Raw genomic sequence first — 18,619 nt, 5'->3', positions numbered from 1 at the left:
CGACCGTCACCAAGGTGTAATCGCCATTCATTGTCCACACAATGTCAATGCCTCAAAGGACGGCGCTATGCCAACTACCGATAGTCCGAACCCTCCAGGATCCTTTGTGGCACTCGGAACTTAGTGACTACGCCGTGATCCGAGGAGGTTGTCACAGTATTAAGTACCAAACTGATAAGTAGTCCTAATCCTAACCACGATTCCCATCGCTATTTCTCAGGAATGTTGTGAAAAACAATTGACTGAAGGTCTTTTTTTTAGCTTTAGGGTATGCAATATCTGCTTAAATGCGCTGCCACAAGTGACCTGGAACAAAGAACTAAGTGGAGGTGGCAGTGGCTACAAGATTCAGATTCTTAAGGGCAGAAATATGATGTGGTTAAGATGATCTAATATCATCTAAGAGCAAAAGGTCAGACAAGTCTAGAGATGCAGGTGACACCAAAGATGAGGCGCAGCTGGCAGAATACGCTATTTATATAGCGCTTTTATCCAAAGCGCTTTACAGTGTCGACTGACATTCACCCATTCATGCACACATTCACACACCAACGGCGGAGTCAACCACGCAGGGTGACAGCCAGCTCGTCAGGAGCAATTAGGGTTAGGCGTCTTGCTAGCGTCTTGGTTAGGGTCTATTACCTATTATTACCTATTAACTATGGCTTATTACAAGGACCTTAATATAAAGTGTTACCAAAATATATTTTACTTGTAGGTCTCATACGATTTTGAATAATTGTTTTTCAGGTCCAGTTTAATATTTAGTCTACAACAATAATATATTTTGTATAATAAAAGTCCCAATGATCAGCCATCCTTCCCCTCCTATCCATCCAGATACATGTTTGCGTGCAACGCTCAGATCCCGCTGTCGGCCAAGCGGGACGACTTCATGACCTTCGAGTGCACGCGCACGGTGGAGAGCTTTGCCAGCAAGGCCTGCAGCCTGGTGCCCGTCAAGTACGAGATCATCGTCATCACGGCGGACCAGAAGGGCGCCGGCACCGACGCCAAAGTCTTCATCACGCTCCACGGCACCAACGGGGACTCGGGCCGCCGGCAGCTCCGACAGAAGTTCCGCAACCTGTTTGAGCGCGAGCAGGCGGACCGCTTCGTTCTGGAGATGCTGGACATGGGGGAGCTGCTCAGGGTGAAGATGGAGCACGACAACACAGGCCTGAGTCCGGGCTGGCTGCTGGACCGCGTGGAGGTCACCAACACCGCCAACGGGGTCACCACCGTCTTCATGTGTGGGAAGTGGCTGGACACCAAGAAGGCGGACGGACAGATCTTCAGGATCATTTACCCCAAATACTGATGAGGATACCCCAAGAAATAAACACTACCCAACATTCTACAATTCTCTAGGTATGGATACCTAGTTATTGCCTAACAGACTCGTTGGATAAGGAAAAAAAAAGTGTACTGAAAACCTCAATGCTCAGGAACTGATGTTTGCTTTATATCTTTTTTTTTTTTACATTCATTTTCGTAATTTATCAACAGCAATTACAAATTGAGAGTACATTTAAGTAGGACATACTGACAATTATTCTCTTATTCAGGTATATATAAAGTTGCCATTCTTATAATTTTTAAAGTGGCAATCTAAGATCTCCAAAGATTTTCATTTAAATAAAAAAGTCACTATCAACCACCAGATGAGCCAAAACAAAGTGGATTGAGTCTGTGGACCACTGATGAAAACATCTTCTGCAGCGTTATGAATGCTAGGAAATGGTTGTCAGCAGTGACTATCACGCCAGGCATTCAAATCACAACCATTGCAGTTAGTGATGCGTTTTCCATTCTCCAGCAGTGGCCTGTTACACCAGAGGGTATGGTGGAGTCAGACTCACTTTTCTCACCATAGGTGGCGCCAAAGATAAGAGCGAAGATATACAAGATGGCCGCTTGCTTATGGATCAGGAATGCATTTAAAAATATATATATTTTAAGCTTTGTCAATTATTTTCTAATGGTCAAAATTTCACAACAATCACTTTGATTTTAAGCAAGATGGGTGTTAGAGTATCAATTTGACCTTCTAAAAGTTTAGTTAGAAAAAAATAAAAGTTTTACACACGCCATAGATTTTATCCAGTTTATTACCAAAAAAGGGCACATACAAAAGGAAGATATACAAGCAATGAAGTAAAACAAATATAAAAACAAATCAGAAGAGTTTGGGTTTAGCAATGCAACTTTAAAATCATTATTAGTAGTAGTAATAAATAAAGTACAAAATTCCACCAAATGAATTGTAACATTACCCATAATATGCTCATCCATTTCTTCAACAACACACTCATCAGCATTGAGCTATTGCTTTAATATTAATGATAAATAGTAAATATTAATGATAAATATATATTGAAAAACATTGAGCAGTCTCAGCTAAACACCAGATTTCATACACAGATGCTGGCAGCCCTTTCACTGGCACTTTTTTGGGGGATATTTACCCTCCATTTAGTTCTTCGGATTTGAAGCAGCAGCAAAAATGTATTCAATACAGTTTTATTCTTTGTACATATTTTCCACCATATACAATACCATTAGACTATATTATAACCTGAGAAGAACATGCATTTTTAGAAAGGTTGTGCTTTGAAATCCTGTGTCCTTGCCATCAGCCAAGCTTCATGATTCTGAATATTTATAATAATTCAAATGAGAAATACATTAATAGAATAAGTAGATAAATGTATGAGATTACAGGTAAACTTGCCACTCCAGTCTTACATATTCTTACTCAATACAATTTGAAGGGAATTGAATCATTTAAATGAAGGACTGCTTTTAGTTTTCTTTGGGGAATACGTTTTCTTTTAATGATTATATGGATATAGAAACACACTGAGACAGAGTGAGGCCCTTACATTGCTGCAGTTGCTGTGCATGGAGAGAAAAAGTAGAAATACTAAATAAGGACGGAAATCAGCAGTAAGCATGAGATCGCAGAGGGATTGTCACTTCAGGTTCGTGCATTAGATATGAGAGGCAGAGAATACACAGATAATATTATACCATGTTGGAATTGCATGATGCCAGTGAGAGGGTTCCCATATTAAAACTCCAGAACAGGAAAAAGCATGAACAACTACAAACAAAGAAATCTCAAAGCATTCACTTCTTCCTCCATTTCAGTTTGTCCACGAGGCCACAGCATAGAATCAGAGGAATGTTACCAAGAGCCACAGCACCAGAGAGGAGAGAGAGAGAGGGAGGGAGGGCCACACGATAGAGGAAAAGAAAGAAGGCTCAGTAGTTCAGCCGAGCACGTTAACCAATGCACAGCCAGCTCACGGAGGTATAAAGCAGGGCTTTTTTTCTCTCCATTTTCAAAGTACAACTGCATGCAAAGCATTCCCATTTAAAATCATTGCAAAAATGAGGTATACGTTTTTTTTTTGTCCCAAATCATGAGTTATTTCTATATAAATAAATAGTGATTAAACCACCCACCCCCCACAAAAGAAATAACATTATAAAATGACATACATATCTACAGTTAGTAATAAATTATGATTGTTAAATACTTAAGGCATCTCAACTGACAACACCCTGTGTAAACTAACAACACTTCCCCACCGACGACCCCACCAGGAGGTGGTGTCCACGGCACCGGACAGGAGGACATATGTCCACCGGACAGGAGGACATATGTCCACCGTGATCAGTGCTAATCTAAACCCCCTTTGTCCACAAAGCTTTTAAAGGGTCTGGGATGGGGGGGGAATCCCAGATCCAGATCCCCTCCTAACTTCATGCCCACGATGGTTACTGTGCTGAAGGAGGAACAATAGGTTTACTTCACCTTCATCCAAATAAATCAGAAATAAGCATGTTCATGGTTAACCATGCATGTGAAGGAGCTTTTTGTTCTATTTCCTTCTGCCCGTGTGCACTGTAAAGAGACCCCTTCCTCTGTTACACATTCTATGCGTTTTTTTCCTAGCATTACAGCATAGAAACCAGCATGACGACCATAACGAGGGGAGCCCTAAACACAGCACAATAAACCCAGAGCGTGTCACTGTTTCCTTCTGCACCTCTCTAACAATACTTAAACCATCCTCCAATGCAATACGTAGGAAACGAAAACGGTTCTTTGCTATATTTATCATCACATGTGCTTGTTATTGATAGGCAATAAAGGTTAACATCACGAGGGTTTCCATCGCTGCTACTGACAGTAGACGTGAATGAACACAAGCTACAAGTCCTGTTTGAACATGGCCACCGATCTCGTGCACATTTGTTTTTTCGATAAGATAGTCACAGCTCAGAAACTGTCATGCTCAGATTAGTCTGTAGCGTTCCTTTGAAAAATAAAAACACACAGATCACCACCATGTCAACAACAGATAACATGCAGTCCAGTGCACTGCTTGGACCAGAGAATGCGCGCCAGACCTGTACCAAGGCAGTTCAATGCAGCTCTACCTACACCCCCCTACACCCCCCCACACCGTTGAAGGGCGTGAAGGGGCGAGCCCCTACATGGATGATATTTGCACTCATAATTTTTTCATGGTTTTCCTTATTTGGCTTTGAATTGTATAAACACTTCAGCGGCCATGTTTGTAGTCTAACTAAAGTAAACTCTTTGCGATTGCAGTCTTGACTCAAATCTCTCTCACACTCACACAAACATTTATGAAAATCACACAACATGGGAAGAGCACTCATTAACCTGAGCATCAGGTCAAGCTACACCATCGTACAAAAATATTTGGGTAACAGACTTTTCTAATGTGTATCTTAGCCTCTAACACACACACAATACATTACTGGCTTCACAGCGGTTATGTCACATGACCCTTTGGGTTACAAGGTACACGTACGGTTGTATTGCAAAACGTAGAAACTGTGTGTTGGTTTGTTCCTCCAACAAAGCATAGGACCAGATACAACTATATGGGCAACGCCACACTTTCACCACGACCACAAAACCACAAATGAACCATGAGACGATGCATGGCAGCCGGGGCATTTTCTAACACATTTTGATTGAATACACTTGGGGAAATAAAGAAATCCAAGGAATCAAAAAGTATAAAGTAGACAGCAGTGAGTAGAAGTACTAGTTTTTCCTTCTATTTGTGGAAATTGGACCATGGCTTAAGGAACATGCTACACCGCCCAGGCTACCTAGACTACAACAACACGCCACCAACAACCAGCAAGCTAGGAGTAAACCCTGGGTACATTAGAGTCAGTCTGTCTGCCACACACACACACACACACACACACACACGTGCAGTTAGTAATCGTGGCTTGGCTCAGTAACGCGTGAGTCAGTGGGTGGGGGTTTAAGTCACACGAAGGTCTGGACACATTTGGCAAAGCACCCATAAGGTGGGGAAAGTGTGTGTGTGTGTGTGTGTGTGTGTGTGTGTGTGTGTGTGTGTGTGTGTGTGTGTGTGTGTGTGTGTGTGTGTGTGTGTGTGTGTGTGTGTGTGTGTGTGTGTGTGTGGGGGGGGGGACCCTGCAAGGGGTGGAAGTCGATCTAGGGGTGATTGACAGGCATGTACTGTAGATGTTGAGCCTCATGCTTATCAGCTTTCGGGGTGCAGCTGTGTCTCAATGTCCACTCTGCAGATGGGACACTTCCTGCTGGTGGCCAGCCACTGGTCCACGCAGCCCAGGTGGAAGAGATGCATGCAAGGGAGCCGCCTGCAGGGGGAGACAGAGGGAGGCCGCGGCGTCAGCTCATTGACTCATGGACTGGCTCGATTGACTGACAGAGTATAGATACTTAAGGCCTACAAATATTTGCCATTCAACATGAAGAGCCTTTACATGCATAGTAGTTAGTAGTAAATAAGAAGAAAATATTAAACAGATGAACATGCCCAGATGTTCATATCATTGAGCCTGCAACTTGAATCAAGAAAGTCATCAAACGGATGTATAAGGCATATGGATGCTGTTTTATGGATGATGTGGTTCTTACCGAACATCCTCAGCCTCTTCCAGCATGGACAAGCAGATTGTGCACTTCTCATCCACATCTGTCTCCTTCTCCTCCGCCTCTCCCATCTTCCACTCTAGAGGCTTCCTCTGTTGATGCACCAAATCACCCACATAGGGTTAAACACTGTGGGTTTACCTCACAGGCTGCACATGTGAGCTGATGAGTTAACCAGTATTAGCAGTGAGTCCTACCTTCTTGTATTTGTGTGGGAAGGTGAATCTCTCGATGGTTGTCTGTATCGCTCCTCTGCTCAAACTACCCAGTCGGTCCTCCAGCTGCAACAGTTCCTGAGCGAAACATCGACACAATGTTTAGAATAGAATATATATCATATAATTAAATTCAGTAGCGTACCGTGGGGTTTAAGTCAGGGCCTTTCAGTAATACTCCACCAACGCCCAACCCCCAAACACTCAGACATGCCCACAAATGTCATATTAGGTGCCGATACAGCCAACACAGCCAAATATGTGCATCACACTCTGCACTACTGCATAACATCAACAACAAGACAGTTGATCTTCAACAACAACAACAGCGCACACCACTGTGCTTTACCGCAGACTAACTCCGCAACCAGATTGCACATCACACACATGACACAAGAACATGTTTTCACAGTTATTGTTAATAATGTTCACCGGATGCTTTCGCAACTTCATCGTCAACGGAAGTATAGCGACAATATTACAAGTGCACCGCCTCCAGCCCAGGAGTAGTTGAGGTTAATTTAATATCCTTATTAAGCGGCGTCACTGGAACACAGCATTACCGTTTAGCCTACTGCCCAAATTCCAGCAATATATTGTGTTTCCAACCATTACAAAAAAATGCTTTATAAACTAAAGTACCACAACAACATTATCGCTCCTCCTACACAGCCTGCAAAGTAACACTTTTACCCATCACGTTGGATCGGAGGAAACGTTCAATGACCTCCTCATGCAGTTGGGCCTCCTGTTTTAGTTTAATGAGCAGCTCCTTCTCAATGGCAATAGATGCCAGTGCAGAGAGTCGGGTCTGTCCGGTTGCATTCTGCGACTGCGAGTGCGTTTTAATGCACTTGAGAGCTGAGAAAGAATGCTTGAAATTAACTGTCTTCTCTCCAAACGATCGCCTTGAAAAAGGCAAACGAAGGAGATCAGAAACAGGATGGCTAGGTGGTCTGAAGGCAGTGGCCATAGTAGGTTGCTATCAACTCTCACTACCCGCCAACGTTTCAAACGTCGCTGATGACGTCACCGGGGGCCCGTGCAAGAGCCAGTCTGAAGAGAGGCACCAGAGACGCCAAAGCAGCTCACAAGAGGAGGATTACATTTACATTTATGGCATTTAGCAGACGCTTTTATCCAAAGCAACTTACAATAAGTACATTTGTCATAAGAAGTGAAACAATATATCGCCGTCGGTACAGTAAAGATGTTCATAGCACCAAGGGCAAGTACTAACAATCATCAGATTAACCCCATTCCCCGTATACAGCAGTGATAGCTAGCTACTGCAGATGCTACACAACTAAGTACATGCTACACAACATGCATGCACAACACAATTAAGTACATGCTACACAATTAAGTACAATGAATGAATACAACCTGCATTAAGTGCATTCATTAAGTGCCAGGACGTACAACAAACAATAGTGCAACGGACAAATAAGGGACTGAATGGCTATGTAGCACTAAGTGAGGACCACTTCAACAACAACAAGGGCGTGGCAGGGCATCACCAATTAGAGGCAACAGGAGCACCGCTGCAGATGGTGACACTTCACAGGCAGAGCAACTCAATTGTTTCTTTGCCCGCTTTGAGGTGAGCACTATCAATGTCTGCAACAACAGCCATACACTCACTGGGCAGGAGGTGGGGCGGATGCTCCGTGGAGTTAATCCCAGAAAAGCTGCCGGTCCAGACGGGGTCACAGGTAGGGTACTGAAAGACTGTGCGCCACAGCTCTGATATATTCACAAGACTCTTCAATCTGTCCCTTTCCAAAGCCATTGTTCCACCATGCCTCAAATCTGCTACAATAATTCCCCTGCCCAAAAAACCTACCACAAGCAGCTTGGATGACTACCGCCCAGTGGCACTCACACCAGTGATCACTAAGTGCTTTGAGCGGTTGATCCAGCAGCACATCCTAGTAGGGATGGGCGATTAATCGAATTTTGATCGCGATTTCAGTGTGAAACGATCACCAAACTAATATAGTCGAGTTGAAACGATTAAAAAATATATATATATGTTTTTTTTTTATATAGAAATTGCAGAACAGCTGGATTCATATCAGGACTTTATTTTCTATTTGACCATTTTGTGTATATTTTTAAGGGGAAATTTCGAAGTTCTCATTTACAAAGTGTTTTTTTTGGAGAGAAATTATGAATAAATGCATCATGTTTTCAAACTCAAAAATAATCGTTTGAATAATCGAGATTTCAATATTGCCCAAAATAATCGTGATTATGATTTTTTCCATAATGGAGCAGCCCTACATCCTAGCCAGCCTCCCACCCAACTTCGATCCACACCAGTTTGCATACAGAGCAAGAAGGTCTACAGAAGATGCCATTAGCACTGCTCTCCACAGTGCACTGTCCCACCTTGACCACCAGGGGAGCTATGTGAGGATGCTGTTTGTAGACTTCAGCTCTGCATTCAATACTATAATTCCGGGGAGACCTGTCACCAAACTCTCAGGGCTCTCACCATGCATCTGCCAATGGATTATCTTCCTGACCAATCAACCTCAAATAGTGAGAATAGGCCCACATATCTCCTCCAAACTCAGCACTGGCTCCGATGAGGGCTGTGTACTGAGTCCCCTGCTAAATACTCTTTACACTTGGACTGCACCCCCACCCACCCTACCAACACCATCGTCAAGTATGCGGACGACACAACTGCCGTTGGTCTCATCTCAGGGCTCCGCCTACCGGGAGGAGGTCCGCAGACTGGTGGGGTGGTGGAGGACAACAACCTCATCCTGAACACTTCCAAGACAAAGGAAATAATCGTGGACTTTCGTAGGAAAAAGGCAGACAAGGAACCGCTCCACATTAACAGGGAATGTGTGGAGAGGGTTCCTGTCTTCAAGTTCCTAGGCACACACATCACAGAGAACCTCTCTTGGACTACTAAGACCCACCACATAGTCAAGAAGGCCCAGCAGCGACTCCACTTCCTGAGAATACTCAGGAAAAACCATCTGGAGGAGAAACTGCTGGTGTCCTTCTACCACTGCAAATCCACCTGGTATCCACCTGGTATGCCAGCTGCTCAGCAGCGCACAAGAAGGCCTAACAAAGGATAATAATAATAATAATAAATGCTCCTGCCTCCTGCCTCCCGCCTCCTGCAGCATATCTTCAGTTCCCGCTGCCTCACCTGATCTGCAAACATTTTGAATGACGCCTCACACCCAGTCATCATATGAGCCTCACACCCGGTCATCATATGAGCCTCACACCCGGTCATCATATGAGCCTCACACCCGGTCATCATATGAGCCTCACACCCGGTCATCATATGAGCCTCACACCCGGTCATCATATGAGCCTCACACCCGGTCATCATATGAGCCTCACACCCGGTCATCATATGAGCCTCACACCCGGTCATCATACTGTATGTTTGCACTGCTGCCCTGAATCATATTTCTGATTCATCTTCATTGAAAAAAACAGTGCTTTTCTTTTAAAAAAATATGGACATTTCTAAGTGACCTCAAACTTTTAAACGGTAATGTACATATAATGTTTGTTATTTCATCCGAACAAATGAATGATAATACGTAACAATAGGGTCCATGGCATTACACTGATTACAAGTCTAGGTTAATTAACTTTTTGATTGTCTCTGAAAGCTAACTGTACCTCATAGCTCTCCCGCACAGCAGTGGCGTGGCGGGAGGGGTTGAGGCCCTGCAGGGCCAGCAGGTGGAGCTGCGGGTATGGGTAACTCCGGATCTCATGCACAACCTGAGAAGAGACATCAACACTAAACCTCATCCACAATTGGGGAATGGAAAAAATAGCTCATTGAATAATTGAATGTTATTAACCACGTACCACTTGTGTAGAAGTTGAGTTCCTGGTGAAGTGGTGCATTCTGGGAGTGGCCAGGTAGTGCTGATAGTGCTGTGGAAGCTGCTGGAGCTGGTACTGATGGTGGGCCGAGAGGCCGGCGTCTACGCTCAGATCCCTGGACACCGACCAATGTTCAATTAACGACTAACCACAACATCTCACTCCTCAATCCAATCCCCTGTGAAAAGAGACTTTCACAGGGCCACCATGGTAGGTCAAACACAGGTGTGCTCACAAACTCACCAGTCTGCTTCCTTTATGTACCCGACCATGGAAACTCAGCTAGTAGAGATAAGTGCACCAATGTGAGGTTTTAGAAACCTCTCAACCACACCAATCAACAAACAATAATAATAATATCAATAAATAATCAACAAAGATGAGTTGAGTTCTTGTATCAATCTACTCCTCAACCACCATCAACCTGATGTTGCTGCCAGCCAGGCAGAGAGCTACAGGAGGTGGGTGAGATAGGGTATCTGCCCGGGGACTCACCAGTCTGTGCCCTCAGCCAGGTAGCGGGGCTGCTGGCCCACGGGCTGAGGGACATGGAGCCCTGGGGCGTACTCGTAGCCGGGGCGTAAACGCTGAGGGATCAGAGGAACTCGCTCTTGGGCTCTTCTGTAATGGGAGCACAGAATGTTAAGTAATGGTTTATATAGAAAGGAGATAGAACTTATCTCACTGAGAGAATAGACCCTCTTCAAAGAGGGGTTATTTTAACATTGACCATTGCTATTGCTTCGACACACACAACACAAAGACCGTGGGGGATGGGGTGTACTGGATGACATCCCACATTATAGAGGAGTCTAGATAGTAAAGGCCAAAGTATACTACTAGTATATATCCATAATCCGACTCCGTAACTACGGAGACCCCTCGAGCATTCAAAGTTCTCTGTCGCGATGTCGGATACGCAATGCAATTCACCGCCCGATCTATCTTATATGCTGACTACTAACCATGTAAATAGTGTTGAAAATAAACTTCCAAAGCTTTTCAAATCTTATTTGGTGTTTTATTGGTCCTTAATGTGCCAAGTAAACAATGTACAAAGTAAATAAGGTGCAAAGTCAAACCAGGTGATTCCAGAATTGGCCCTTGCCGGATAGTTAAAAAATATTGGATGTGCACATAGAGCTACGGAGAGGGTCTCCGACAGGCTCTCCGTCGACGGAGAGGGCTCTCCATGTCTACGTACAGCACTTTACGGAGAACTATAAATCCACCTTAAGGAGGTAATGCAAGCTTGTATGTTTGTGGTTGTAGTGTAAAGTACGAAGAGGAATTTTGGGGAGAGTAATAATACAAATACTAAGATAGAGATTAGTTGCATTGGTGCAGCTTCAGCTAAAATAATCCCAATTACCATCACCTCCGATGATGCCTCTGAAAAGTGTATTTTAGAGGTAGTTAATAAAAAGTACTTTTACATAGTAAAACAACTCATATTTGCAAAGTAAATCCATTCAACACCAGAATCTAGCAGTTCCTCAGGAAGACTACAGGGTGGTGACGCAGTGGTCCTGTGTAAGTCAATGGGTAGAGCAAGGCAGTAATGCCACTAAAGTTAGGGGTTTGAGTCCCACTGGGGCTACCCAGGCTAAAAAATGAATGCATTCATGGTACGGCAAGACGCTTTGAATAAAAGCATCCACCAAAAGGCACGTACATTAGTAATACTGTCCCATTAGAGATTCCCCATGAACCAGTGTCTCCATTAACCCCTTCTGATCAGGTCGTACCTGTAGTGGGGGAGGATCCGGCGGTCCTGGGTGTCCAGCAGCTGCTGCTGAATGAGGTATTGCTGCTGTAAGGCCTGAGGTAGGAAGGAGGGCCCGGTCGCGTCCTGGAATGTGGCCGGAGGAGGGGGTGGAGGTGGCGGTGCTGCTGCGGCCGTCAGGGTGGTAAGGGTCTGGTGGTGCGCCGGGGGCAGGTGGGGGGTGAGAGCCGGCGTCAGGCGGGGCTGGCCGCCGTGCCCCAGGGGGAACTCGGCGGAGATGGCCGCCTGCGGGGCCCCCAGGTGGATGTGTCGGCAGGAAGGGGCATGACTGTGTTGGTGTCGGGACAGCTGTGAGCCTAGAGGAGACAGATTGACGCCAGATGTCATTACCATGGTTGCACACAGCAGATCCCAACCACTAAATGGACAAAAAGAACAGACAAACATACAGGATGGACAAACAAACACAAAACAGCTTTTTATTTAATTCTTTATCTAAGTTTATTTTGATAAGACATATGCAACAGACAATACATATAAGATAGAACAGCACATGCATCACATTAACAACATGAAGGAAATAGATAAACAGGAACAAAGACGGACATATGGGAGAGGTGGCAGACACACCAGAGAACCAGGAGAGTCACCCCGTAAATCCGTCTGTTTGGAGGAGGTCCGAGAGGAGTAAAGAGCCTGGGTGAGTGGTGCGTCTAGTCGGCCAATGAAAGAAACGCTGGTGCTACGGGTTACACAGAATAATAATAGTCCTACAGCGCCTTGCACCAGGGATACTTTATCTGTTGTATCTGAGTCAATAGTGAGAGAGAATACCCATATGCTGTTAAATGAAATAAATGTAGATTTTACATGTAAGTAAGTAATGTAAGTTTTTGAAAATTTGAATGGCCTATTCATACTTTAATGGAAAGGACGGGAAAAGAAAGTGGGTTAGAGAGAAGGAAATGCATCATAGACCTGGTCACTACAAGCAGTGTTACCCTAACAGAGCCACCAAGTCTTACTATGCACACTATGTTTACTAAATACTATGATACCATTGTGACCTCACATGTGAATATCCTGTATAAAGCAGCCATTTCCACTAGCACAGCTCATCCCATTAAGCAAAGGCGTATGTAGTAAATCTTTTCCTCTGAACACATGCCCCAGGTCAAGGCTATTTAGTTTATTTCTACAACCCATTAGCGTTAGTCTTAGAAGAGCTTCTCACAGGCCTATATCTTAACCCCCCCCCTACACAAATGCCTCAGAAAAGGTCAAGAACAATAAAAATCAGGTGAGAAAAACAAAAGATTTAAAGAAGGAAGACAATTGATTCATCCTTCTGGAGCACAATAATGGCAAGAAAATTAAAAAAAAAAGGAGTAAGGAGAGAGCTCTGAGGTCTGAAGGCACACACACACACACCCACACCCTTCTCCATTGCTTGAATCTGAAGTTAGGGGACACCAGAGAGATGGCATTACCAAGAAAGAGAATAGAGCAGGGTGGAGCGTGAATGGGTGGTGGTGCGGAGGGGAGGGAGGAGAAGACAGCTGCGACCCTCTTATAGACGTCCAGCTGTCTGCTTTAAGAAACGGACACCGCGCGGAGGACCGCCCCACTGGGAGACACCAAGAGCAGGGAGCTCAGAGAACCGGATCCTATTGATCCAGCTCTATAGCCCCTTTCGGACGTTAGAATGAGGCCTTCTGTTTCCTGTACTGTACGTCTTTGTCTGGGCGGGTTATTGGGCTGAGTTCATGTGTGTGTTGGTGTGAAATAATGTAATAGGGCTCCGTTAGTTTTGTAGTTGTTTTTCCAACACATAAACCCTGGATAAGCGGATGACGATGAGGGGGGATAAAAAAGGTATGGCTACAAATGCTAAAACCATGTTAGAGGATAAATGTTGATGTTGATTAATGTTGTTCTTCCAGGTAGAGTAGCATTTTGTGCTGATGGATATATTTAAAAAATAACACTATCCCTTCACTCCCAGGGACAGTTCACTTATGTTCACAGAGTAGAGCATTCTCAGGAAACGTTAATCTTATTCCATACATCACTGCAGCACTGTCTGACATCCCACCCCCTACCATATCTCCCTCCCTCATAGGTTTCCTCCTTCGTTTACTGAAGCTTACTCATCAAACCCTCCCCCCTAAACTGCTGACAAGTGGGAGTCCTTCACAGCGTAGTCAAGGGAATTTGTGATGTCAAACCTCTTTCCATATTTAAATGATGGGACCTTGTTGGTCATATGAAGACCTGGATGGAAAGATGGAAGGAAATACAATTCCCATTAACCACTTTAGTACAAAGCGGATTACGTTTTTAAATACGAATCAACATCAGGACCTCCTAGAATTGTAAATACCACGGGTAAGACATTAAAATGCATTTGATGTGCTAGGAATCATTTTTGATTTCACAGGGAATTTGAACACATTGCAATTATTTCAAAATCCATTTCTGAAGTAATATGACAATGTAAGATGTAGGACTTAAACTATTCAATACTTCAAACTGATATTTTTATTTGGATGAAAACACCTGCTCTCCCATTAACCCACTCTAATATATTCATATTTGACATATTAAGAAAGTTTTAGATCTTGCGTATAACACAACCTGTATGTTTTTTATATCATTATTTACAGCCCATATGAAACTAGTGGGTTGTCTTCAAACATCAATGCAGCAGGCAGAGCCTGATTACTTTTTAATTTTACAGATAAGAAAATCTTCAGATGAGGTTGAAAACAGGGGAACTTGAAAGTATGCTTAAACAACTAATATTTGATTATGAAAACCCAAAACGACAATATGGACACACACTTATGCCATTAGGGAATTCAATTCCTTATATGCATATGCTGCTTATCAAAATATAGTTGAAGAGGATTTTCTCCAAAGCATATGGTATACCTGAATGGTATGTACATTTTCTTTTCATTAATTCAAAGTTGTGAAAGAGCACATGGATGGAGAACCAAGAACTTTTAAAAACTTAACATGAACAAGAGGGCTGAAATGCAAATTTATCAAATGTTAAAAGTGTACCAAACAAACAATAAGTAGCGATAACTAGAGAATAATTAGTGAAGGAAATAGGAAATAATGAGTAAGTGATTGTTAAGTTCTGACTTAACTTTTGGTTAACCATTAACCAAGAGCAACGCATTTTCACTAACCCCCGGCCCAAAATAATGAATAAAAGCTCAAAATGAGGGCCATGAAGAGAACAAATATAGAATGTGTGTGTGTGGGGGAGGGGGGAGAAGGGGGAACACACACACACACACAATGAAATCAGCAAAGGGCACACTGAAAGTTAGATAAACACTAGATTCTTTATTGGAAAATATGAGTATAAATGGCACTGTATGATAATAGTAATAGAATTTCATGCAAATTAGGAGTAAAGAGGCAAAGCTGCCATCATGCTTTCTTTAGGGTTAACAGGAGAAGCAGCAACCAATGGGTAGATGTGTATGCTTACAGCATATTCAGTACAGCAGGGACATTACTACAAATAGATTACATTCAAATCTGTGGTAAAAAAGAATGACCATGCATTAGGAACTAATACAAGAACATGGGTAGAAAAACCACAACCAAAGAATACAAAACAAGAGAACACATTTTTAAATTCTACAAGGAATTCTACAGCAGTGCAGGATCTACAACATCCCTGTAAAATGGATAGCAGTCTAAGGGTGTTGTAGGAAGAGGAGGAGAGATTGAGAATGATAGTGTACCAAAAGCAGGGAGGGGTTTTACTACAATGGGGAGCATGAAAGAAGCTCAAGCCAATTGGATTGGGATTGGTTAAATGGATTAAAATAAAAATGTGTCTACACACAAGGAAGAGTGTTAGATTGTGATAAACAAGACACAGGTGCAGTTGACTATTCAAAAGGGGAATACGACAATAGCACCCAACTTACAGTGCTGTCTAGGTGGCACTATTGCCATCAGGTGATTTTCACTGGTTAAGTAATTGTGTGTAGTGATTGAACTACCAAACAGTAAGAATGTATTAAATAAAAGGCACAATGCACCTTATACTTATTGCATTGTACCCGTTACCCCAATTTAGTGCTGCAAGAAGTGAAACACTAAATAAGTTTGATTCAAGCAGGGCTGTAATCAAACCTGAGAGATCAAAACTATCCACTTTACAGGAATTTACAGCAGAATGTAGTCCATCCACACTGAATGGGAAAAATCACAATTACATTCTGTAGTATAAAGCTAAACGCTGAAATGGGTTATTTACTAAAGAGCAACATGACAGCTTCAATAAAGACAAACTGTTGTACAGAATGTTATTCTTTAGTCACACAGAAGGATACGTATGAGTGGGAACTCAGCTTTAATGCCAATGTCGTCTTCAGATGGAAAGAGGAAATGAGGAAGTAGGGGTTCACAATACAGCTAGATGCAGAGAACAGGCAGAGGCTACGGCAGACAGCGGCAGATGATCAGCAGATGATCGTTAGCTACAGAATGGAGGAGGGGACAAAGGGCTGAGAAATGCAGAATGTAGCGCCAGCCTCGATACTATGGAGCAGGAAAAAGAACACAAATAAAAGCACAATGAAATCATTGGTGCTAGTGCATGTAGTACTAATTATTATTATTAATTATTATTGAATCATCACACAGTCTGTCCTGCTGCAGTGGAGGGTGCATGTAATACTAATTATTATTATTAATTATTATTATTGAATCATCACACAGTCTGTCCTGCTGCAGTGGAGGGTGTGGAATATCTGTTGCCAATCAAAATAGTATGTTTTAGTTCTGATAGGCAGAAACAAATCAGACTAAATTGGAGCATGTCGGTCATTGCAGGGCAACTCATACAAAGTACTAGGTTATTGAAGGGTTTTTTATGCTGGCCTACTGTTAGGCCCATTCAATCAATCTGAAGTGACTACAATCACAAAGGGAACTCACAACCAGTCAGCCTTGGAAGAAGATTCATATGCAAGCTCATGGTTTATTTGCTCAGGCATATTTGGCCCCCCTTAATGTTCAGACGGATTTCCAGCCGATCGTTCTCGGGTCGGGCCAATCACAACAGTGCATTTAATGTGGGGAGGGTTTGATACGATTACTGTATAAAAGGAGCGCCATGTGGGAGCACCGTTTAGGCATAATCATAAACAATCACAATCATAAACCACTGAGCTGGCACCGACATGTCACACGTTTCGTTGCCAGGAGTGTCAAATTACGTCCACAGGCATTTCGGTCTGCGCCCGTGGATAATGCCCTTTGAATAATGTGGATAATGCCCTTTGGAAATCGAAAATGAACCGCATTAGCGAATGGTGTGGAGATGTCAGGCTAGCCACCAGTAAACTCATCATGAAAACACGAACACTGATGCCCACTCGCTAGGCCGAATCAGAGAGCTGAGACATCACGTTACCGAACAAGAACTGAAGCGCATCTATACATTTACAGTTCAGTTGTTTCAATTAATACAATTCGTAGTGAATTAATGTTTACGTCGCACCAGAACGTGAAAACACCGAACAACGGCCCGAATTCGCTGAGTGACGCCTGCGCAGAGCAGCTGAGCGTATAGAGCTGCCGTTTGACTTTGACAGGTGCGATGGTTTAGTCGTTAAGGAGCTGATGCGAACATACGGTGGGGTTTAACAACCACACGACAGGCCGTGACCACCGGTGTAAGTCGTGTCGGTTCCGTTGTGTTGACGTTAGCAGTGCGGCTAATGTCCGTGCTAGCCACACGCTGTGTGTATTCGCTTTAATTTGCTAGCAGGTGTCAACTAGCGAGGGATGAAATCCATCGATAAACCTGGAAGAACCTCCCTCCCAGAGAAATACGGTTGTAGTAAATACAAAAATACATCACCATACCTCTGTTTCTAACCGAGCCGAAGACGGGGAGAACTAAATATCCAACGTGTACCAACACCATCCTGGGTCCTTTGTTGTGTTCGTGCCCTGGTAGACAGCTGGTCCGGGGAAATAGTCCCTTCAATCTGAGCGCATTCACAGAACACAGTGCTTCAAGACAAAGAAGCAACCGACCAATAAGCGAAGACATCCCGTAAAACAGCCAATAGGCGCCGAGACATTCGGCCGGTCTGTGTTTCACGAGGAGGCGGAGGGGTTTGTGAACAGCCCCCCAGGTCAATCAAAGTCCCTGTCTCAGCCGTTTGGTGAGCAGACATCTGTCAACGCTGAGCTTATATATGTACGGTTCTACTTTGTTTGTTTTAGTAGTCCAAGTAGTACAACGAATATCCATAATCAACCCATCATAATATGTAATATCCCTGCAGGTTAGATTTAGCCTGCTAATTATTAATGTTAAAAGAAACGTTTTATGGATGTTGTCCTGAGAAATCCTCGTGGCCCATGACTGACAGAAGGGGAGCGGAGCGACAGATGGTCTGGATAAAGAGGGTTACCATGTCTCTGTGCGACCACCATTCCCTCATAGGCCTGGGGTATGAATGCCATTCCCTCATGCTAAACCTGGGGTATACATGCTGTTACTAGTAGGACTACTCATTCGACCACGAAAGATATCTACTCGAGCTCTAATTGCACGTTAAATAAGCACGACAATCGTTTCTCCCGCCTCAAGAATCCACGAGAAACGGTACAAATTGAAAAGTAGACCACACCTCTCTAGAATAAAGCCAAGAGATGGTAGCCCTGATAAAACAATCTGAACCCAAAATGGTTGTTTAACAGTATGACTGAATCACTCTCAACAATATTTATAACCTATTATTTAGTCTACAGCCCTCAGACAGTAGGCTA

At 43.5% G+C, this 18,619-nt stretch overlaps 3 protein-coding genes across 3 annotated transcripts in view; 1 reads left to right on the top strand and 2 right to left on the bottom strand.

Annotated features, from left to right (window-relative positions):
• LOC311363356 (lipoxygenase homology domain-containing protein 1-like) overlaps window positions 1-1,321 on the top strand; it is a gene marked incomplete at both ends in the record, with an annotated part of 88,072 nt that extends 86,751 nt beyond the window's left edge. Inside the window, one exon of the mRNA XM_084483304.1 lies at window positions 841-1,321. Within this exon, the coding sequence (XP_084339430.1) occupies window positions 841-1,321 (481 nt within the window). The remainder of the gene's footprint in view (window positions 1-840) is intronic.
• The window catches only part of rpl37 (ribosomal protein L37), a 151,384-nt gene that overhangs the window by 109,530 nt on the left and 23,235 nt on the right, over window positions 1-18,619 (bottom strand). The window lies entirely within an intron of this gene.
• Window positions 5,518-17,777, bottom strand: LOC311363080 (E3 ubiquitin-protein ligase ARK2C-like). Its single transcript, XM_084483008.1, has 8 exons — window positions 17,705-17,777; window positions 11,823-12,156; window positions 10,570-10,695; window positions 10,057-10,189; window positions 9,862-9,966; window positions 6,178-6,273; window positions 5,966-6,072; window positions 5,518-5,685 (listed from the first exon to the last, which is right to left on the bottom strand). Exons 1-8 carry the CDS (start codon window positions 17,763-17,765, stop codon window positions 5,568-5,570), a joined length of 1,080 nt encoding a protein of 359 aa, XP_084339134.1. The 5' UTR covers window positions 17,766-17,777; the 3' UTR covers window positions 5,518-5,567.

The sequence above is a fragment of the Micromesistius poutassou genome (assembly GCF_964030765.1).
Source record: "Micromesistius poutassou genome assembly, chromosome: 18".
Taxonomy (NCBI): Eukaryota; Metazoa; Chordata; class Actinopteri; order Gadiformes; family Gadidae; genus Micromesistius; species Micromesistius poutassou.
The sequence above is the reverse complement of the archived record's forward strand: the minus strand, read 5'-3'. Positions and strand labels throughout refer to the sequence as shown.

What these genes read in the sequence shown, in the direction of transcription:
- LOC311363080 (XM_084483008.1), bottom strand. Translation starts at nt 17,765, where the DNA reads ATGGTGTTGGTACACGTTGGATATTTAGTTCTCCCCGTCTTCGGCTCG. An exon ending in CTGGCTGAGGGCACAGACTG is followed by an intron (nt 10,190 to 10,569) that starts GTGAGTCCCCGG and finishes GTCGGTGTCCAG; the next exon opens with GGATCTGAGCGTAGACGCCG. An exon ending in GAAGAGGCTGAGGATGTTCG is followed by an intron (nt 5,686 to 5,965) that starts GTAAGAACCACA and finishes CTCCCCCTGCAG; the next exon opens with GCGGCTCCCTTGCATGCATC.